The sequence below is a fragment of the Gopherus evgoodei genome, chromosome 1 (genome assembly GCF_007399415.2).
Source record: "Gopherus evgoodei ecotype Sinaloan lineage chromosome 1, rGopEvg1_v1.p, whole genome shotgun sequence".
In the NCBI taxonomy this organism is placed as follows: Eukaryota; Metazoa; Chordata; order Testudines; family Testudinidae; genus Gopherus; species Gopherus evgoodei.
This window is the reverse complement of record NC_044322.1, coordinates 38,567,691-38,592,128: the sequence shown is the minus strand read 5'-3', so window position 1 is coordinate 38,592,128 and position 24,438 is coordinate 38,567,691. Positions and strand designations below refer to the sequence as shown.

Genomic DNA, 24,438 nt, shown 5'->3' with positions numbered 1-24,438 from the left:
GTAGCCATTACATTGGCCAGACGAGTCTCCGAGCTTAGGGCTCTTACGGTGGATCCGCCGTATGCTGTGTTCCACAAGGACAAGGTGCAGTTGCGACCACACCTGGCATTCCTCCCTAAGGTGGTTTCGGCCTTTCATGGTAACCAGGACATCTTTCTCCTGGTCTCCTTCCCGAAGCCACACTCAATGCGACGGGAGCAACAATTGCATTCCCTGGATATCCATAGAGCGCTCGCATTTTATATTGAGCGGACAAAAACCCTTTCAGAAAACACCCCAATTCTTTGTTGCGATAGCAGACCGAATGAAAGGCCTACTTGTTTCCTCTCAGAGGATCTCATCTTGGGTGATGGCATGCATCTGCACTTGTTATGATTTGGCTCATATTTCCCCAAGCCACACCACCACGCATTCTACCAGGGCTCAGGCTTCATCTGCCGCCTTCCTGGCTCGTGTACCTATCCAGGAGATATATTGCACAGCTACCTGGTCTTCGGTCCACACCTTTGCTTCACATTATGTTCTGCTTCAACAGTCCAGAGATGATGCAGCCTTTGGCTCAGCAGTTTTACATTATGCAACATCTCACTCCGACCCCACCGCCTAGGTAAGGCTTGGGAATCACCTAATTGGAATCGATATGAGCAAGCACTCGAAGAAGAAAAGACAGTTACTCACTTTTGTAACTGTTGTTCTTCGAGATGTATTGCTCATATCCGTTCCAAACCCACCCTCCTTCCCCACTGTCGGAGTAGCCGGCAAGAAGGAACTGAGGGGCGGTTGGGTCGGCAGGGGTATATATCCAGCGCCATAGCGGCGCCACTTCAGGAGGCGCCCAGCTGATCCACCAACTGTTGCTAGGGTAAAAATCTTCCGACGAACATGCATGCGGCGCGCACACACCTAATTGGAATGGTTATGAACAACACATCTCGAAGAACAACAGTTACAAAGGTGAGTAACCGTCTTTTTTCCTTTGTACATGATACATAGCTATAGACTATACCTCCATGGACTAATACACTTTTTACTACAAAAATATTTTCTTAACCCAAAGCTAATCAGTAACTGACAGAAGGAGAGATCATGAGCACAACCTCATATTCAAAAGCAGACAGATCTCTAACAGACATATCACTAGCAACAGATGTTTCATTCATCTAGCAGCAACTTAACCACCTTGCTATTTATATAAAAATCAGGAGTTATTCAAGCTTGAAAAATACTGCAGAATATTGCATGAATATTCAGCTCCAATTTCTGAAGATAATTCTTTTCTGTCATTCCGATTTATATTAGCTTTCCTTCACAATTTATACAACTGAGTTTTACTGCCTGTATCTTCATGGAAATAAAGTTTCAAGGCTGTATATTGTCATTATTTATTATTTTGAGTCACCAAAAAGCAAACCTGCTAATCACATCTCAAACAAAGACATGGCCTCTTGCCCTGAAGAGCTAACAGTTTATGCATTGCTTGGCTTATTAGCAAAGTTTTTATAGTCCTTGTCACAGTTATCTGTGAGACTCCAGTCTTCCTTGGAAATGTTTGCTCTCTGATTTGATAGCTGTAGTGCTGTCTTCTCCACCTTTTCACTGAAGTTGAGCCTTGCTCTAAGCAAGTGATGGTCACTACTGGTGTTGAATTATGGCACTACTGAGATGTCTTGCATAGGCACCGACTTCTTCTGTGCTGGTGGGTGCTCAACCCTACTCTGCCCTGACTCCACCCCTTCCACCTCATTCCAACCCCTTCCCCAAAGTCCCCACCCCAACTCCGCCCCCTCCCTGCCCCTATTTGACTCCTTCCCCAAATCCCTGCCCCAGCCCCACCTCTTCTCTGCCTCTTCCCCTGAGTGCCATGTTCCCATTCCTCCATGCTCCCTCCCAGAGATTGCTATGGCTGTTTGGTGATGGCAAGCGCTAGGAGGGAGGAAGGAGTGGAGACTTGGCATGCTGGGAGGTGGCAGCGGAGGAGGAGGAGGTGAGGCAGGACGGGGAGCTTGGCTGCCGGTGGGTGCAGACCACCCACTAATTTTTCCCCGTGGGTGCTCCAGCCCTGGAGCACCCATGGTGTTGGCACCTATGATGTCTTGTACAATGCACCACTAATCAATCAGCATATAGTTGATCTTGTTCTTGTTCTTTGCACTGGGTGCGATCCATGTCCACCTTCTCTTGGCCTTCTTCTTAAACCAGTTGTTACCAATGAACATTCTTTGGTCTTTGCCAGAGTTGCCAGTCACTCTCCTCGTGGAGTCCATTTGCTGATGCCATACCTTCCAATGAACTTTTTGCCTTCTTTCCCTCTTCCGACCTGAGCGTTGAAGTCTCCCATCTCAATCATATATATGGATTTTTGAGCGAGGGTTTCCTTGAGCTCCTGATAGAATTCTTTCTCATCATCATCTTCACTTGTGCTTGTGGGACCATATATCTAGATAATCTTGAGGGCGCTGTTTTTGTTCAGTTGGAAGTATAGCACTCCGATGCATGATGACTTTGAACTTGCAGGAGATTATTTTTGAAGACCATTCCTTGTTGACGATAAAACCAATTCTCTATCAGTTCTCACACCTTTTCCCAACACGATGATACTTCTATCTCTCCACTTCACTTCCATCTTCTTTCTTCATTGTGTTTTGCAGAGACCAAGGATGTCACTGGCTGTCCGTGCCTTCTCCTACATTAGGTGGTTGATCAAGACATCCCTCATCAATGTCCTGCAGTTGTAGGTACACACTGAGAAGGCAATTCTTTTTCTGCCCCCTGAGATTCTTAGCAGCTTCTCATCAATTGAACTCTGCATCACCACCATAGAATGGATCGAGGAACACACAAGGAACTGGGGCCCATTTATTTCTGTTGTTTTAGCCATTTCTGTGCTCTCAGTGGCACGTTTGCCTCCTCAACTTAGCTAGCACCCAACCTCAAGAAGGACAACCGTCCCCTCCCTGAGTTGGGAGTCTGACACCTTAATAGCATGGTAGGACCAACTGCAGAATGCACTCTGCTACCATCGCTGTCAGACAAGCCAGGGTCACTGCTGCGATGCTTTGAGGCATGATTTTGCAGTGGTGAATGGTATTCACCCAAAAGTTCTCAAGGAACTCAGATATGAAACTGTAGAATTACTAACTGTGGTATTAACCAGTCTCTGTACCAGATGATTGGAGGATTGCCAATTTTTAAAAAAAGGATCCAGAGGCAATTCTGGCAATTATAGGCTGCTAAATCTACTTTCCTTCCCAGCCAGCTTGGTTGAAACTATAGTAAAGAACAGAATTATCAAACAAATAGATCAGCACAATATGTTGGGGGAAGAGTTAACATGGCTTTAGTAAAGGGAAATCTTGCCTCGCCAATTCTGCAGAATTCTTTGAGGGGGTCAACAAACATATGGACAAGGGTGATCCAGTGGATACAGTGTACTTGGACTTTCAGAAAGCCTTGACAAGGTCCATCACCAAAGGCTTTTAGGCAAAGTAGGCAGTCATGGGACAAGAGTGAAGTTCTCTCTCTCTCGAGGATCAGTAACTGGTTAAAAAATAGGAAACAAAGGGTAAGAACAAATGGTCAATTTTCAAAATGGAAAGTGGTAAATAGTGGGTCCTCCAAGGATCTGTACTGGGACTTGTGCTATGTGACATATTCACAAATGATTTGAAAAAAAGGGGTTAAAAACAGTGAGGTGACAAAATTTGCAGATGATACTGAAATTACTCAAGATAGTGAAGTCCAAAGCAGACTGTGAAGAGTTACAAAGGGATCTCACAGAACTGGGTGACTGGGCAAGAAAACAGCAGATTAAATTTAGTGTTGATAAGTGCAAAGCATTGCCTACTGGAAAATATAATCCCAGCTATACATATGAAATAGATGGGTCTAAATTAGCTGTTACTACACAGAAAGAGATATTGGAGTCATCATGGATAGTTCTTTGAAAACAGAGAATTTTAGGCACCATTAAGAATGAGATAGATAATAAGACAGAAAATATCATAATGCCAGTATATAAATCCATGGCACACCCATGCCTTCAATACTGCATGCAGATGTGGTTGCCCAAACTAAAAAAATAAAAATAAAATTAGAATTGGAAAAAGTACAGAGAAGGGCAGCAAAAATGATTAGGGGTATGGAACAGCTTCTATATGAAGAGAGATTAAAAAGACTGGGACTGTTCATCTTAGAAAAGAAATGACTATGGGGGGGATACGACAGAAATCTATAAAATCATGAATGGTGTGAAGAATAATACACAACCCAGGGGTCTCGTAATGAAATTAATAGACAGCAGATTTAAAATTAAAATAAGGAAGTACTTCTTCACACAATGCATAGACAACCTGTAGAACTTGTTGCCAGGATATGTTATGAAGACCCAAAGTATAACTGGGTTCTAAAAAGAATTAGATAAGTTAATGAAGCATAGGCCAATATGGCTATTAGCCAAGATGATCAGGGATGCAATCCCATTCTCTGGGTGTCCCTAAAGCCAACAAATCCCATATAAACAGTCTTCTTGCTTTTATGTTCACCCTCCACCTAATATGCTTGTTGTGGCAGCAATGGTCCAAAGATCTAAGGCAGATCTCTTACACCTCCTAATCCTGCTTCCAAAATGGGTTCGGGAACATATCTCAACAAATTTTTCATTCATAGTCTTTTGGAACCACCAAGAATCCTTTTTACACAAAATGTGTTAGAACTGAGAGGTATTCATCTCACTCTCAAATCCTTCCTCCCACAAGTGCAAGTCAATAGTTCAAGTATCCACAGACAATATGCCACTGATGCATTATGTAAACAAACTGGAAGGAGCTCATTTGTTTCAGCTCTGCAAGGAGATGGCAAAACTTTGGGACTGGTATAGCCTACACAACATTTATCCAATTGGTTCAAATATAGTGTGAAACCACACCGAAATTGCAGATCACCTGAGCAGGGATTCCTCACTGATGCATGAGTGATCTCTAAAAAAATTTAGTGATTCAGGATATTTTCAACCTTTGGGGCTTCCTGGACTGTTTGCCACCAGATTCAATAACAAGTGTTCCTGTTTTTGTTTAAGGGCATGCTCAGTCAATAACAGATACATTCCTCCTTGATTGGGGAAGGAGTATAATTTATGCATTTCCTCATTCCCACTAATGTTAAAGAAAGTAAAGAAAAGAAGACAGGACTCAGCCAATATGATCCTAATTGCTCCAGTATGGCCAAGACACCAATGATTCACCAATTTACTCCTTCTATCACAAAGGAATAAAGATGCTTCTGGTACAATGGACCTACTGTCCCAGCAGGGAGGGAAAGTCTTTCAACCCGATCCACACTCATTGCATCTAACAGCTGGGGAAATAGGACTTTGATAGATTTAGAAAAGTCTTGTTCTATTATTGAGGTAAAACATATTTTAATTTACTCTGGGAAACAGGCCACTAGAAAATGTACTTGCAATGGAATAAAATTGCTATATGGGTGTCTAATAAAGGCATTGACCCAGTCTCTGCTCCTACTCAGTATACCTTGGAATATTTATTCCCCTCAAAGCTATGGATTTGTCTAGCTCTTTGCTTAAAGTCTATTTAGCAGCAATAGCAGCTTTTCATACATTTATTGATAGTAAATCTATTTTTTTACACAGCTCCGTTAAAAGATTTTTAAAGGGTTTATTCAATTTTTATCCACCGATATGAAATCCAGTTCCTACGGGATTTAAACTTAGTGTTAACATAATTTATGTCAGCTCCATCTTAACCTTTCTCAGAATGTTCTTTATTTCATCTTTCTATAAAGACAGCTTTCATAATAGCAATCACATCTGTTAGAACTAGTGAACTATATTCTCTGATGGCTGACCTTCCTTATAACTCTTTTTTATAAGTCTAAGGTGGTTCTTAGACCTCACCCTAGATTCCTTCCTAAAGTAATTTCAGACTTTCATGTTAGTCAGTATCTTAATTTACCAGTATTCTTTCACAACCCCCCACCCACATAACAGTGAATCCAGACTGCATTCTTTAGATGCAAAAGCAGCACTATCATATCACCTGCACAGAACTGAATACTAGGCCTTCTCCTGAGGTGTTTATATTGTATGCTGGTCACTGTAAAGGACAAGCTATTTCTGCTCAGTCTTTGTCTAGATGGATCAGATAGTATGTAGAAGAGAATTATAAGAATTCTTCCCTCTTTTCTCCTGAGAGTCTTATTGCTCAATGTACTAGGGCAGTTATTATGTTTGTACCATGTGCTAGACATATTCTTCTTATTGAAATATGTAAAGCTGGCACTTGAAGTTCAAGTCAAACTTTCAGTAAATATTATGTATTAGATTTGGCAGCCAGCTCTGACACATAGTTTGGCTGAGTGGTGCTTTAGTCATTATTTAATGAGGACTCTATGTCCCTCAATCCATCCTTGGAATACTGCTTGCCAAATTATCCCAAGACTGGGAATATGCAGAGGATGCTTGAAGAAGAATTGAAGGTTATTTACTTTTAACCAGAGTTCTTTGAGACGGACTCCACATTTTCACACTTCCTTCCCACTTTCCCCTCTTCTGCAGGTTCCTAATTGAAAAATACCCCTGGAGAACATAAGAACGGCCATACTGGTCAGACCAAAGGTCCATCAAGCCCAATATCCTGTCCTCTGACAGTGGCCATTGGCAGGTGCCAGAAAGGGAATGAACAGACAGGTTATCATCAAGTGATCCATGCCCAGTCACCCAATCCCAGCTTCTGGCAAACAGAGGCTAAAGACACCATTCCTGCCCATCCTGGATAATAGCCATTGATGGTCCTATCTTCCATGTATCTATCTAGCTCCCTTTTGAATCTCGTTATAGTATTGGCCTTCACAACACTCTCTGGGCAAGGAGTTCCAGAGGTTGACAGTGCGTTGTGTGAAAAAACACTTTCTTGTGTTTGTTTTAAACCTGCTACCTATTAATTTCATTTGGTGGCCACTTGTTCTTGTATTATGAGAAGGGGTAAATAACACTTCCTTATTTACTTTCTCTATACCACTCATGATTTTATAGACCTCTATCATATCCCCCCTTAGTCGTCTTTTCCAAACTGAAAAGTCCTAGTCTTATTAATCTCTCCTCATACGGAAGTCGTTCTATACCCATAATAATTTTTGTTGCCCGTTTCCAATTCCAATATATCTTTTTTGACATGGGGCAACCACATCTGCATGCAGTATTCAAGGTGTGGATGTACCATGGATTTATATAGAGGCAATATGATATTTTCTGTCTTATTATCTATTCTTTTCTTGATGATTCCCAACATTCTGTTCGCTTTTTTGACTGCCGCTGCACATTGAGTGGATGATTTCAGAGAACTATCTACAGTGACTCCAAGATCTCTTTCTTGAATGGTAACAGCTAATTTAGACCCCATCATTGTATATGTATAGTTAGAATTATGTTTTCCAATGTGCATTACTTTGCATTTTTCAACATTAAATTTCATCTGCCGTTTTGTTGCCCAGTCACCCAGTTTTGTGAGATCCTTTTGTAGATCTTTGCAGTCTGCCTGGGACTTAACTATCTTGAGTAGTTTTGTATCACCTGCAAAATTTGCCACCTCACTGTATACCCCTTTTTCCAGATCATTTATTAATATGTTAAATAGGACTGGGCCCATGGAATCTTCATTAGTGGTGGAAGGGACTGAGGTGACAACTAGCACCATCCTCCCTTTTATAGTCATGCCCTCAGAACATGTTCAAAGGCTGAGGAGTATGGCAGGAAGTGCATGTGTGCACCCTAGTAGCCATTACTATGATAAGGATCCACCATCCAAGCTGCACCAGTTGGTGCATCCCAAGAGTGTGAATGTGCAGAGTCTATCTAGCAGAACTCTGGTTACAAGTAAGTAACCTTCATTTCTTAATATTTATATATTCCTCTTTACTCATTCATGACAGAGTGCATAACTGGCAGACCTCCCAAACAAGTGAGTCCCACTTCTAACTTATCTGCTTTGTGATTAAGGTGACAGGTGTGGTGGGATAAGGGAATTAAAACATTTAGCTCCCTACTTACTGAAATAGCATCTGCTTGGAAGGGACAACAGGTGAAGGGGAGAGGCTGCTCAACAGGATACCAGGTGTTTCGCTACATAGCTGAACCAGTAAAACTTATAAAAAACCCAAGTGGTGAATTTAAATTTTATGTTTGACTGAAGAAAGGATTCTGAATGGAGAAGATGAGAAAGAATGGAAGGAAACTATACAAGGGACACTATGCTATATGCCTTCAGCACCAGTGCTGGTATTCCCTAGCCAATCAGGACCAGGGCTAGTACAAGAGATCCTACTGTCTTCTTTTCTGAGGACATCTAGATCCATAAAACAAAAACACCAGGATGAATAGTTTTTTCTGCCTCTGTCAAGGTTCCTTCCCCACTCTGAACTCTGGGTACAGATGTGGGGACCTGCATGAACACCTCTAAGCTTAACTACCAGCTTAGATCTGGTTTTGCTGCCACCACTCCCAAATACTAACTTCCTTCCCTGGATAGTCTTGAGAGACTTCTTCACCAAGTTCCTGGTGAACACCGATCCAACCCCTTGGATCTTAACACAAGGAGAATTTAACCATCCCCTCTTCTTTCCCCCACCAATTCCTGGTGAGTCCAGATCCAATCCCCTTGGATCTTAAAACAAGGAAAAATCAATCAGGTTCTTAAAAAGACGGCTTTTAATTAAAGAAAGAAAGGTAAAAATCATCTCTGTAAAATCAGGATGGAAAATAACTTTACAGGGTAATCAGATTCATAGAGCCCAGAGGAACCCCCTCTAGCCTTAGGTTCAAAGTTACAGCAAACAGAGGTAAATCCTCTTATCAAAAAGGAACATTTACAAGCTGAGAAAACAAAGATAAAACTAACACGCTTTGCCTGGCTGTTACTTACAAGTTTGAAATATGAGAGACTTGTTCAGAAAGATTTGGAGAGCATGGATTGATGTCCTGTCCCTCTTAGTCCCAAGAGCGAACCACCCCCCCAAAAAAGAGCACAAACAAAAGCCTTCCCCCCACCAAGATCTGAAGGTATCTTGTCCCCTTATTGGTCCTTTGGGTCAGGTGTCAGCCAGGTTACCTGAGCTTCTTAACCCTTTGCAGGTAAAAGGATTTTGGTGTCTCTGGCCAGGAGGGATTTTATAGTATTGTACACAGGAGGGCTGTTCCCTTCCCTTTATAGTTATGACAGCCCCCTCTTGTGCCTCAGGCTGTAATAGCCACACAAGACAACAGACTAACGGTTGCACTTATTCCCTAGATTGGTGTTGCAGCTTGAAGACACAGTAGCATGAGGACATGTGTCTCCACTCTGAGGAGCTTGCAGGATAGACAGACAACACAAATGAAACACATAACACACTGGGAAATGCAAAACAAGGGTTCTCTTTTATGGAGTTTTTGTTGTTGTTTATAAGAGGAGGGAGAGATGACAGCATTTTTACTGATACAGATTAGCATTTGCAGTCTTCTAGGAGGAAGTGATTTATGAAAAGGGATTTGAAAGTAGAAATGATTGGTGTTTGAAACATTGGAAATATAAAGAGGATCCCTGACTTTGGGAGCAGAATGGAAGAAGACACAAAGCCACAGAAAGAAAGTAATGCACAATTCACTGGGGGAGTCAAAAGAACAATTGTGGAAAATAAAAAATGTTAGCAGAAATGTAAGCAGAGCAGAGTTGGGCATAGTCAAGAATGTGAGGATTGAAAAGAAGCTTGAATTTGATGCAGAAGGTAAGAGGAAGCAAATGGAAGATTCTGAAGAAGGAAATAATTTAAAGAGTTGCTGGACTGACAGAGGGAATCAGGACCATTTTCTGAATATAGTCTGAAAGTCCATAATGCATACAGGGTCACACTTCTGTTATTGCTCAGAAGGAGACCTTACTTGGATGAAAAGTCCTACTGAACGAGTTCTCATCTCAGGTAGACACTGTGCATACTGCAATCACAGTGGGTGACACTTTGAAGCCCATTCCTCATGGGAGTTTAGCTCAGAACTACTATCAAACCAGAGAAGCTTGGAAGCTGTCTGCTACCCGATGCAATATGCAAGACTTTGTTGTGTGCTTCCACCTGAGGGCCAGTAAGGATACTCATCAGCCACAGTGATAAGAAATGGCAGTGGGAAGGGATTAAATTATGGAATGAAGTACCAAACTGATGCCTGGATCTGACAAACTCAGGTACTGATTAAATGAAGTTCTGCCAATACAATAAAGCATCTGTGAGCTAAATGGAGTCCAGCACCAGGTGCTAAGATGTAGTCTCAGCAGGGTGTCAGTAAATTAAAGGGGTTTGATGCTGACAGCTACAGGAGCCAGTGTGCTTACCCAGGAGGTTCCCAGGGGCCCAGCACCATCAGCTCTGGGCTCTAATGTGCCAACCCAGCAGTGCACTGATTCACCATAGTAATTTGGCACCAATAGTTCCAAGTGCTATTGCACTGATGCAGCAGGGCACTGGTGCACTCCAGGGTTCCATGCTTACAAGCCTCTAAAGGCAGTCAAATGCACAGATACAACATAGTGGTAATCCTGTCAGTTTGATGACAGTGGTGCTACTGGCTGGTTCTTTACATGTGTGGAGGCTTGACTTCTCATAGCACTCACGGATGCTAGCCTTGGAATCAGTAATTCAACCAAAGGGTTATGGGATAGGGTAGTTTTCTGCGTGACTTGTACTCAAAGCTGGCAACCCAGAAGTGGAAATTCTGCACTGATATTACTTTTAGAGAAGTGTTCAAAGGAGAATTAGATGACTTATTGGACAAAATAGTAATATGTAAGAAAGGAAAAACAAAGGTTGTCTTATATTCTTTGATTAAAGAGTGGAACTGATAAAACTTCAGCTTTATAAAAGTTTTAAAGCATAACATCTTTAGAAAGTTTTGTTGTGGAGATTTTGTCACAATTATTACTTTAAAAATAAATCTAAATAGTAGTGAGGGATGGGGGAATTGTTGTTGTTGTTGTTATTTGTATTATCATAGCACCTAGGAGCCATAGTCATGGCTACCGCACAGTAGAGCCAATAAAGTGTCTTTTCCACTAGTATTTTCATTCCGTTGACTTTCTGGTTGTAGTAGAAAAGTATCTGCAGATTGAAGAATGATCAGGGATATGAGATTCCCTGGAGCAGAAAAGGCACCTGCTGTCGCCATCAGTTAAAGGAAGGGCCTGTTGCAGGAAGGGCAGAACTTAAACCCAGAGGACATGGAGTCTACCATACTCATGATAAGGCACAAGCATCTGAGGAGATTGTCTGGGATAAAAGGAGGAATGGAAAGCTGCCAATGTGCAGAAAAGCTATTAATTAACTAATTATAAGATAATAATCTAAATCTATATAAATATTTATAAAAAAACTAATTAGTTGCTAATGAGAAGCAGGGATGACATCACAGTTTCAACTCACTACCATGGATAGTAAGAGGAAACTGAGGGTCATTTGGGTTTGTGTAGCCTTTTATGGCCTTGACAGTAAGGGGAGCAAGGACAAGCAGGGTGTAGGCATGGACCCAAACCCCCATGTACTTGCTATAAAGTTCCAAACTCAAACACAGAGTGCATATGCACCAAAAGTGAGATCAACATAAAAATTACTTGAAAAAAATATTTTGCTAAAGCTAAAAAATAATTTTTGAGATCTTATCTCACAATAAAGAACTCTCATCCTGGCCTAATATATGATGTCACCACCACCTTCTTCAAGTTTTTAGAACAGGCCTCTTTGATGAAGTCTATAAGCCCTAGACCTTGTAGACCTCGCTGGAATCTTAGGCATGAATAATAGTATGAACCAAAGAAAGTGAACCAAAGTTGGCATGGCCTTGGCAGAATAGTAATACTACAGGCATTAGCTAACCAAGTAAGCACATTCCTGATGAGAGAAGGTACAGAAACACATCAAGTGCTCAAGTAGCTACCTAAACACATATCTAGGAGATGGTACAAAGTCCTGGAGCAAATACATTTACATCTTCTTGATACTAAAACAGCATCAAGTTCTAATGACACCTTCAAAAGGCTGTAAAGCAATTTTAAACAACATTAATCAGCCAGTCAAAAGGTACCAATTATGATCATAACAGTTTAGTGATTTGTTTGTTACTTTTCCACCTATCTTAAATACAGAGGTCTTTTCCATCTATTTCTCCACTGTCACTCAATGCAGTAGTGTTGCAAAGTATGAGGAATAAAGATCAGAACCCAGATATGATTAAAATGGAACCTTCAGCTTCTTTTAAGACAGACAGTTGTGGTAAAGAGTGATAAGCAAAGATATTTCAAAAGAGGTTTCTGTGATGACCTCAATTTTCCAATGTGCTGACTCTCAGGGTAATTAAAAAAGACAGAGGCCCCAGTGAATGTGATTGAATCTGGCATTTCACAGATGCTTCCAGCAGAGCTTTTCAAATGACTTTATTTATACTATAATGCAACATATTCTGTCACAGAGTTTTACTCTCTATTAAAGGTACTATTTGCACTACTATAGTTAAAAGTTCAGTTACTATTTCCATTCTGAACCTTTATTTTCAGATGTTTACAATTCTGTTGTAAATATTCACGCCCAGTTTAAATTTGTCATCCATTTTTTTACTGAGTAAGCAAATGTTTCTTTACTGAATAGAAGACAATTTAATTTTGGACATTATAAGTTATAAAAACTTACTTATAAAACCTCTGAAAATTAGTTGTTTGTGCAGTGTGTGTGTGAGTGAGTGAGTGAGAGAAGTGCTAACTAAAAGGCATAGGACCACAGAGTCCTAAAAATGTTTCTATATTATGATTACAAATGTATACTTATGTTGTAACCTATAAGTCAATCAAGACTAACGAAAACTTCATACGAAGTAATAAAAACAAAAATAAGGACATTTACTCTCAGGCATGAAAGAAAAATTTGACCTATGTTAGCCAATACATATATGTTAGCCGCAATATCCACCACATTAATGGGTATTATGCAAAAAGTTACATTATGCATGAATGGTATGTTCTAGCACAGGTTGGGTTACCTCTAAACCCAGCTGTTTTGGAATGTGGTATCCAAAACAGAGATAGAAAAGTATAGAACACAACAAGAAGTTAAGGAACTGTTATGAACTGGTGGGTTAGATTTTAGTGTTGAGTAAAGAGTTTTGTAGCTTTTAAAATCATACTATAAATACTACTAGCTGAAATGCATATCTTTGAAGCTTATCTTCTATGGAAGGTAAACATGCTGTGTGATAAGATTTACTTCCTGGAATGAGAGTATGTATGTCCCCTTTTAATATACTGCTTTGTATTTAGACAATAAATTTGGCTAAATCCAGTTATTTGGTCTCAAACACTGTTAAGAATGAACCATGAGTGTAGTCAAACAATCAACTTCACCTTTTAGTCAATACCTACTACATTTGTTAATTTATATTTAAGACGATACAGATGGCAATTCTTAACAAAGAGCCTACTAGACAGAGCTATGCGGGTAGTTTATAGTTGTCAAAAATAGGCATAAGTCAAAAATAGGTATAGCTCAAAGTGACTGCCCTCCACCACATGACTAGAAGATAACTTGAAAACTAAGAAGTTTAATAAATGTCTCTAAAATAAGAGAGAAATAAGATTTAATTCCTCACTGGAAAGGGAGTCTGAGATTGTATCATAGATTCCATGGCAGCAGAACTTCAGGACATGTATCAAGGGGACAGTGCTTTGAGGTATTTGTCCCTGATATTGGCAGCTTTAGACTATCTCCATGTCTCTACTGGATCAAACACAACTCTGCAGTGAGATATGCTATTTAAGAAAAATCAGTAAATAGGCCTGTTTTGTCCCAGATTGTCCTCCTTCTATCATGACAATGGTGGACCACAAAAAACTCTTACCTATATGAAATGAATGTTTAATATTCACCCACTTCATTGAAATGCTCTGAATACCTCTCAAAAAATAAATAAAAATAAACAGCATTAAAATAAGACCTAGTCAAGCATGTGTGAGACAGTGTTTAAAATATATTCCAAGAGACTCTGAAAAGGTGTTGGGATTATAGCTTCCTGATGATACGAAATATTAGGAATGAGTTGAAGAATAGCAATGAAGCTAGAAAACTCAACCCCTCTTAATAAGTCAGTATTTTACTATTATAATTAGATTAATTTTAAAAAAATAGCTGCATAACTTGTAGGCCATAACAGAACAAAAGAAGTATACTTGGAAAAATTCCTTTCACATTAGAACTCAAAGTCTTTTCAGATATAATCAATGTGCAGAAGTATGTAAAATTGGTACCCAGCTTCTAACAAAGACAAATTGAGGTATTTCTTAATTACATGGCCAGAAGTGGTGTCCCTGGAAAGACAGAAAATACCAGCTATTTTAACTAGTCCTTTTCATGGATTTTATTAGGGCACTAAATGAAGAGAACAGAGTAATTCAAACTGCCATAATGAAGTACTTCATGTGATTTTTTAACCAACCTGAGAATGAAAAAGTATATAAGCATACAAGCAAATTAATGCCAGTGTTTATAAAAATTATACTGCAATGGAATTGTCTCACCATCAGGGAACAGAAATGCTATACAGTTACTGAGACACAAGTGTGTAATTACTTTTCAGTTATGTAATTCATTCCACTGTGATTGGCTGGTGTTTCTAATTTGCATTATAACAGCAAATACAGATCTCTGTACTTTGATTAGTTGAGAGCCATTATTAGGCAGTTAGCATGTATGCATTTGTATTACTGCAATAATCAAACAATGATTTTACAAATCACTCTCTCTGGTTAGCCACTATTCAGCTCTCTAAGTATTTCCCTCAGAATTCTTATCTATAAGTCCATAGAAGCATGACTACTTCAGTTTCTGATCCCATTCCCACCCTATTACCAATTTAACTTATACAAGCGTATACTTGGATTACAAAACAAAGTCATTTTACTGGTCAGGAAAGGGTCTAAGCCTTCATCATTGGGGAGGAAATACTAAGAAGAGTGCAGTGGGGGCCATATTTGTTGTGAACAAATTTGTTGAGTTCTGATAGCAGCCAATCACAGCAGATAGATTTACAGTAACTAAGTACATTGTGAGGGATGATAAAATATTTCACCATAATCATATCCTCAAGTTATTATAAAGTGTACAAGTACTACATCTTAGGCTAATAAACATCTATTCCCTTGGTATCTTTTAGCCTTAGATACAGACATCTTCTCAAAACAGAGAGCATCCTCAAGTTATCATTTAAAGATTCAGAGGAAAGTCCAAAATAATAGCTCTTGTTAAAAACAGGGCTAGAATTTGTCTAGGGAAATACTGAAATCTCTTCAGAATATCCTGAAGGCCATTAAGAATTCATAATCTGGAAAAATAACTCAATAGTTAATTTTATAGGAATTTCTCAGATATCTTGATAACATGTGCACAATATACTTATAATAACACTTTGGCAAAGGTTCAACTCTCTGGAATACAGAGAACATTATTATTACAGTTAATAATTATGGTGATATTAAAATCTAACAAAAGTGTGGAGCTGCGTAGGTCATATAGTCTGACCTCACTTGTGAGTGTGCATATAAAAGTCTTGGACAAAGTACTGGCAGAATGCCCAGAACTGATTGCACTAAAAGTGTTTCACTCTGACCAATAGGATTTACGCTCAGAAGGTCTAGTTGTATGGCTCTAAGACATCTATTTAAGGCCAATATCAGATGAAAATTAGTTCTGACCTTGGATGTTAGGTAACTATCTTACTGCTGCCCAGAAGGTTGGATAAGCAGACACACTGATAAACTATACAGCAGGGAGAACATACAGAGTAGACAACTGTTATCCTAAAAACTGAAGGATCTCACACTCCAAAAATGCGAAGGCCTAGCTCAGATAAATTATGTTGAGGTTTATAAAAGATTTACATATCTAAATGTAACAGGTGAAAAATTGTCTAAATACTACTATAGTATTGGAAAAACTAAAAAGAAGTTATATCATAGAAAGTGAACAATATGCCTTACAATGACAAGCTCTAAACATGAGCTGTATGTTATTTAGGGATATAAAGTATAAAAGAAGTAGAACACCAAAGTACTATAAATTATAAAAGAAAAAAAAAGTATTGGCATCACAATGGAGAGAATGTTTGAATTCTGACTCTAACTTTAGGAGAACTAGGGCATCTGTTCCCTTCACTTCAACCTTCCTGGCCACACAATAGCAGATTGCATCCTACAGCAAAAAAACTTCAGGACCAGACTTCAAAGAGAAACTGCTGAAGTACTCCTGGTCGTTTTGCTAAGCTTCAGTTCATTTGCAAATTTGACACCATCAGCTCAGTATTAAACAAAGACTGTGAATGGCTAGCCAGCTACAAAAAGCAGTTTCTCCTCCCTTGGGGTTCACACCTCAACTGCTAGAAGAGGGCCTCATCCTCCCTGACTGAACTAACCTCCTTATCGCCAGACTGATTCTGGCCTGCATATTTATACTTGTCTCTGGAAATTTCCATTACATGCGTCTGACAAAGTGGTTATTCACCCACGAAAGTTTATGCTCCAATACATCAGTTAGTTTATAAGATTCCACAGGACTCTTTGTTGCTTTTTACAGATCCAGAGTAACACGGCTACCCCTCTGATACTTCTCAAGGTAGAATTTCTCTCTCTCGGCATTTGAAAGGATAGAACTAGAACTACTTAAATGAAGAAGATTTTTGGTCTGTGTTATTGCAGTTTTTATCTAATTTGAAAGGCGGGATTAAAAACAGATAATGTGCACTGTAACTAGACACTCTACCATTTTTCCTTCTTACTGGGTGAGGGAGGGGGTAAAAAAAGTGAACCCACACCTCCTTTTCTTTCTGAGTGAGACTTATGAATACAGCCACTTAATCTGGAAAGGACTCCATTTGTATTGCTTCACATTTCTAAAGCAAACAGGATAATGAAAAGACAGACACCAAGGCAGGAGTAATGGCACTGCCCTGTCTCCATTATTTATCAACAAGAAGATATGGTTTAACAAACTTGTCACTTCTTATCTAATAAATCAGTCTCTTTTGAAATTCAACACTAGGGCTACAAATCCAGGAGACTATGTAATTGAGAAAGCCATTTGCGTCAACATTGTTTACTTTGATGCACTAAACCCTAATTACATACGCAGAGAAAATCAAGACGGTCTCAATGCATATGCTATAAATTGAAGGGTATGAACATTTAGTGCTTTGAAGTTACAACACCCTTGACACACAGGGCCCTACATACATTTGAGGCTAATGGTTTTTCTTCAAGTCTCAGTAGGTCTAATATTTGCTACACCCTTAACCACTTCATATCATATTAGCCTGTGTGACAGCCTGCAGAATATAATCATTTGACCAGAAGAACCACTAGGAGGATGAAGAGCAGAATATTAATAAATTAGATTCTATAAAGGCATTGTGATATTTGAGGTGAGAGAGTAAGTGATATTTTATAGCTTGGTCCCTACCAAGCTAATCTGAAGAGGAGGTCAAGATTTAAATTTGGAATAACTTGATGCCAAAACAATGAATAACAGAACTTGTAGACTTTGGAACAGTTTCTGATCCCATTAACTCAATATACTGAACATGGACAACTAGTTAGGATTTTAGTCACTTCACTTGAGCACTGGCAACTCAAGGTAACATTCTAGAGCTGAACCTGTGCTTTTAGTTGGCATGGCCAACTCACTAACAGATAATACAAAGGGTATGCTCATCCGTCAACTTTTCAGTACACTTCAAGTATCTTGAAGGCTTGTCTTCAAATGTAACTGTCCAGTTTGGAAGTTCAGCCAGTGACATGAAGAAAGTCCCATGAACCCTGAAGATTTTCTCTTTTTCCTCACACCCAAAATAGTGATCAGGGTAAAGAAGGAGCCCCGGGAATGAAAACACAGATGTGGGAGTCCCTCCTGAAGCAGCAGTCTGGAAGTGAGTGAGTGAAAGAGATAGTGTGAGTGGGGGGAGTTCTCTCTTTCTTTCCCTCTTACTCTGATCTTTGACATAGCTATTTAAAAATTAAATTTAAGACTATCACATGCTGATTGTAGAATGAATTTATCTCCTCACCACAATCCACACGTGGGATTTACTTTGGCTAAAATACACTACTGTGAATTTTAGGGTATATGAAGGAACAATATCCCAGGATCAGGGAGATCTGGAACATGACAGGAGCAGAACTCATTTAAAGTAATTTTCTCACCAGGAAATACTCCTTAATGCTACAGAGCTGGACTTTTTTATGTTTAAGTGGCCAGTCATCCTTTCCTTGGGTTGTTTCGCTTGACAGAACCACCACATACATCCTTCAAAGACTGCATTTCTGCAGAGGTTTTCTATTGGTTTGTGCCAGATACCACTGTGGAGGCCATTTTTTCCCTAGTACAATATTTATCCAAGAAAATCTTGACTACATAACTATCAGGCAGCGATTAAGTGTTTTCTTTAACTTAATGCAGATAAACAACTTCTACTATACCGTAATAAAGAAAAGTATAAATGTTACTTTAAGTGTTCCAAATAAAGTCAAGTGTAAGTTTAGATGAGGGAAATTAAAAGCTTTAACACACACCAGTACATTACTTTAATGATCATGAATATACTCATCATGAATATACACCAATGATCAATCTTAGAAATTCATCTCTGAGTCCTCAAAATAACAGAACATAATTAACATAAATAAGTCACAAAGTAGAACGAAAAGGGAATAATATTACCAGCAATTACTGTGAATATTGTTGGGATGCCCTAAAGTTCACATTTATGTTGATCTAAAAGAAAATGTGAATATCTGTAGAAAATTATATTTTACATGTGTAAGCAGAGTCAGGATAAGCTCTACCCTGACATCTGGTGGAAAGAATTTCAGAGAGTGTATTTGCATAGGCACGCCTACCCTATCCCAGACTGCTGAGCTGTGGGACTGCTTGGTGACAAATGACTCACCCTCAGTTGGGTGGTACTTGCTAGACAAGGGACATGGGTTCCAAAACCCAGTGAATTGAGTGAGGTTGGGGACAGGTATCTGTGTCTGGTGGTGCAGTCTCCTTGTGGAGCCAGAAGCACCAGTTCCACCCCCTCCTCTCTCCACTGTAGAATGTCAGAGTTGATTTTTTTTATTCCCTCAACAATCTAAATACAGGTTACTGAGCTGAACTCACCTTGGGCTAATGGTACACTAGCACTGGGGCTCCCCCACTAAGAGCTGAGATCACTAAGAGTTGAAATCACTAAAGAGCTGAAATTACTGAGCTGAGAGCACTGAGTACTGTGCTAACTAGTGGGGGAGCCTGAAGCTATACTGTGGAACAGAGCAGCTGGCGGAGTGGAGCAGTTGTGGGGATCGCTGGAGCGGATCACGGGACAGCTGGTGGCAGCGGAGTGGCTGGCAGAGCGAAGTAGCTGTGGGACGGGTGGAGCGGCCCACAGAGCGAGCGGAGCTGAGCAGTTCGCAGAGAGAACTGGAGCAGCTCATGGAGCAGAGCAGCTGGTGGAGCGGAGCAGTTTCTGAGGACGGCTGGAGGAGCAGCGTGGAGCGGCTGGTAAAGCGGAGCAGTTTGTGGAGAAGGCGGAAACAGAACCCATGGAGAGGCAGGGCAGTTGGCCCCGGATCACGTAAGGTGCCCCTTTCTACCCAGGCTGGGGGGAGGGACCTCTACAGATAAACTCTCAAACTCTGGGGTGGCATTGACCAGAGACTTTTGGGTTGTTGGACTTTGGGGTGATTGGACTTAAAACCCTAAGGGGAAAAAGGACAGTGCCAAACGTACTTGGAGGTGGGTTTTTGTTTATGGTTTGTGTTATAACCCTGTTTGTGGTGTTTCTCCAATGGGATGCCGCATTGATTCCTTCCTTTATTAAAAAGATTTTGCTACACTCAGACTCCATGCTTGCGAGAGGGGAAGTATTGCCTCCTAGAGGCACCCAGGGGGGTGTGGTATGTGAGTGTCCCAGGTCACTGGGTGGGGGCTCGAGCCGGTTATGCATTGTGTTACTGAAATGGAACCCCTGGATACTGAACCCATCCCTTGTTGCTGCCAACTCAGAGGGGCAGAAGGGTTACACATGTAAAACATATATATTTTTTATGCAGAAGTTCTTACCTAAGCGGTTTAAAAGCCTCTGCTCTGACAAGTGGTGTCTCCACAGAGTGTTCAAAAATGGCCCCTTCTGGCCCTGAAAGACAGGAAAATATATCATGGAAAATGTAAGAAAATTGTACACTGATTTGCACACCATTCCAGTATCATAAATTAAATTTCCATACATTAATGTCAAAGCAGATATATTAAAAATATGTTTAAAGTTCTGAGTCCAATACCGGAAGAAGAAAAAAAAACAAAGTGAAGAGTACAAATACAAATCCCCAAAATGAATACAAAATCCTCTTGAAATGCACAAATAAATTATTGAGATAGTTACAACAGTGACCCCTTCATATTCAAATAGCTGAGTAGGATTTAAATGTGAGATTTGCATTAAAATTAATAACAGCTGCATAACTAAAGCCCCACAAGTCGTTTAAAAATGTTTAAGTCTTATACAATACCACACACAAAAAAAAGATTCAGAGTTTGGAATGAAATTTCTTCTAAGGTATTGCAGCATATTGTATAGTAACCAGTAAATAACATCATCAATTATTTAGACTTTCCTATCTTTAGACTAAATTGGTGAGTAAAGCACAGACTTTCAGCATTAAGAAAAAAGACAGGGCAACACCAATTTTGATCATAAATTTAACCATTTAAACTGTAGTGACAGACATTTATTATAACTTGTGAATGATAATCGTCAGAGTAACATGAGTTCAAGACAGTAATCCCTGAATATTAATCTCATATTTCTGCATTGCTCTAACAAAAACAATCTGGTGGCAGAGACAAAAAAGAAAGGTTACTCACCTTGTGCAGTAACTGGAATTCTTCGAGATGTGTGCCCCTGTGGGTGCTCAACTTTAGGTGGCAGTGGGTCCCAGTGCCATTGATCAGAGACTTATGGTAGCAATGTCTGCAGGGGTCGCATGTGCGCAGTAGGTGTCTCATGGTGTCGTTGGTGCTGTGTGTACAGGGCCGGCTCTACAGTTTTCGCTGCCCCAAGCAGCGTGCCAAATTGCTACCACCAGCAGCGGGGACAGTCCGTGTGCCCTTAGGATGGCAGGCATGTTTCCGTGGAGCCGGCAATTCGGCAGCAGCGTCTATATTTAGCTGAAGCCACCGCAGACAGCTAAACATAGAAGCTGCCGCTGAATTGCCGCCACCGTGGAAACACGCCTGCCGCCTTAAGGGCACACGGACTGCCCCCCTGCCTGCCCGCACGCCCGCAGCAGCAATTCGGCAGGCTGCTTGGGGGCAAAACAACAGGGACTGCCACCCCTTGCAGAATGCCACCCCAAGCACCAGCTTGGAATGCTGGTGCCTGGAGCCGGCCCTGCGTGTGTAGCTCATGCCTGACCCAAGCCCTCCAGTTCCTTCTCTACCACAGAATCCTCAATGCAAATTCTGAAGTAGAATGGAGGAGGGTGAGTAGTGGAGCACCCACAGGGACACACATCTCAAAGAACTCCCATTATTGCACAAGGTGGGTAAGCTTTCCTTCTTCAAATAGTGTCCCTGCAGGTGCTTCACTTTAGGTGACTGTAGAGCAGTGCCCCTCTGAAGGCTGGGGGGACTTTGGGTTCATTTGAGTCACTGAAGTAAGTACTGTGAGGCCCACTATGGCATCAGCCCTGGAGTCCTGTGTGACTGCATAGTGTTTTGTGAATGTGTGGACAGAGGCCTAAATGGCCGCCTTACAGATCTCTAGTATTGAAACACTATTAAGGGACACTATTGAGGTTGAAATGGACCTAGTAGAATGTGCTCTAATGTGCTCTGGTGGTTGTATTCCAGATATGGTAGCATGTTTGAATGCATGTGGAAATCCATTTGGATAATCTCTGATTGGATATAGCATCGTCTTTCAAGCGCTTGGTAGGAGAGATGAAAAGTCTAGAGGATTTCCTGAAAGGTTTGGTTCTTTCAAGGTAGAATGATAGCGTCCTTCAAATGCCTGGGGTGTGTTCGTCAGCTTCCGTTGGAGTACCATGAGGCTTAGGGTGGAATGTTGGTAGGTGAATAGATTGGTTCATGTGAAATGCTGAGGTTACTTTCAGTAAGAATTTAGGGCATGGACATAGTATGATCTTGTCCTTGAAGAATGTTGTGCATGGAGGATCTGCTATGAGCACCCCATATCTCTCACCCTTCTGGATGAGGTAATGGCAACCAGGAATGCTACTTTCATCAATAAGTGGAGTAATGAGCAGGTGGCTAATGGTTTGAATGATGGTCTGGCAAGGCATTTCACTACCAGGTTGAGGTCCCATGTTGGCGTAAGTTGTCACACGTCTGGGTAAACATTTATGAGACCCCCGAGGAAGCATTTTGTAGTTGGGTGTGCAAACGTCGAAGTTCCATTGAGCTGTCCATGGAATGCTGAAATGGCCACAAGATGGACTCTGACTGAGCTCATTGTTAAGCCAGTGCTTTTCAGCTCCAATAGGTATTCTAAGATTAATGATAGTGGTGCTGAATCACTCATCAAGTGTCTTCCTTGACACTAGGTGAAGAACCTCTTCCATTTATGAAGGTAGGTATTTCTTGTAGTCAGTTTCCTGCTATTTAATAGCATGTGTTTAACTTGTTCCGAGCAGGTTATTTCATCATGGTGGAACCATTCAGGAACCATGCCTGTAGGTGGAATATTTCCAGGTTCAGGTGAAGAGTGTGACCATTGTGTTGAGACAGCAGATCTGCGAGGTGAGGGAGAGCTCGCGTGGTGCATATCGCCATGCATAACAAATAAGGATACCATGCCTGGGATGGGCTCCACCAGATTAGAAATTTGCCCCAAATACACAATATAATGAGCAAGTCAATGATGTCCATACTGGATTGATCGCAGCCCAGGTTAATAATGACCGTGCCATCTGTCTCCCACTAGGGCAGACATGACAAGTATACTACTGGTATAACCTCAACAAAGAGGAAGAGATAACATCACCATAGCCACATGGAATGTTAAGGACAGTGAGAAAAACAGGTAGGTTGAAAAAACTCATGTATGAAATGGAACAGTACACCTGGCACCTCCTAGGAATCTCTGAAGTCAGATGGAAGAACTTTGGAGAGAATGCCATGTACTCTATTACAGTGCCCAATGTCCAGCAGGCTTATTTCCATCTGTCTAAAGGCAGTACCATTTAGTATCACAGTGGTACAAGTCTATGCCCCTCTAACAGACTATGATGATGAGCAAATTGAAGATTTTTACAATCAGCTCCAAAACATCATTGATAAGGTGCACAAGAAAGATATCCTGATTGTACAGGGAAAATGGAATGCTAAAGTGGGTACTGACACACAGGCAGACTGGTGAGATTATTGTGGCCCTTTCTGTAATGCGGTAACCAATGAGAGAGGATTGAGACTTTTGGAGTTTGCCAGCTATAACAATCTGGTTCAGGGACTTGGCAGTGAGGCTGAACCTGACCCTGACACAGCACAAGGGCCATGCCTGCCACAGAAACACCTCGGGGCCCTGCCCCTTTTGAGCCAGGCACACCAGATGTGGGCAGGGAGGCTCAGCCTGGCAGCAGAATCCAAGTGCAGAGTGACTTAGTGTGGGGGGATCCAGATGGGGGTAAGAGGGTTCTGTCGGGTGGGGGGTAAGAGGGTTCTGTGTAGGGCAGTCTGGGTGCAGGCACGTGAGTGGGGTATCTGGATGCATAGGGAGGTTCCAGGTGCAGGGGCAATGGGAGTCTGCAGGGCGTACCAAGTGAAAGTGTTGGAGGTCAGCAAGGGGTGGGTCTGGGTGCAAGGGAGGTTTAGTTCATCTGGGTGGGAGTCTAGGTGTAGGTGTTGGGGCTCAGTGGGGAAAGTGTCTTGAGAGGGCTCATTGGGGTGGTACAGATGCAGGGGAGGTGGGGTTTGTCAGGGTGAGGGTTTGATGGGCCTGCTTAACAAGGGAGCCCCAGCTGCTCCCAAGGGGATCTGCATGCTGGGCCCCCACTTCCCCATCTGTCACGGAGTCCCTGGGCGAAGCTCTGAAATTGCTCCCCACAAGGCCAGTCAGGACTTTGGGGAGGCTCCTCTCCCTTGGAGCAGACTTTTTCAGGGCAAGAAGCTCACACGTCTTCGCCTTCTGGGTCTCTCCTTGGAGCATTCAGCATCCTCTGCCCCTCTGTGCGCTTCCCACAGCGAGTCCACCCCAGCAGGGTCCTGGGGAAGCCACAGGGTCCTGCACCCCCACTTTGCAGTCAGACGTGACTCTCAGCCAGCCAGTAAAACAGAGGTTTATTCGATGACAGGAACACAGTCTAAAACAGAGCT

General features: G+C 41.3%; 1 protein-coding gene across 3 annotated transcripts in view; it reads right to left on the bottom strand.

Annotated features, from left to right (window-relative positions):
- SGCG (sarcoglycan gamma) overlaps positions 1-24,438 on the bottom strand; it is a 204,878-nt gene that overhangs the window by 26,344 nt on the left and 154,096 nt on the right. For all 3 annotated transcript variants that reach the window (XM_030562005.1, XM_030562022.1, XM_030562014.1), the window contains exon 6: positions 20,170-20,242. In XM_030562005.1, coding sequence (XP_030417865.1) covers positions 20,170-20,242 — 73 coding nt within the window. The remainder of the gene's footprint in view (positions 1-20,169; positions 20,243-24,438) is intronic.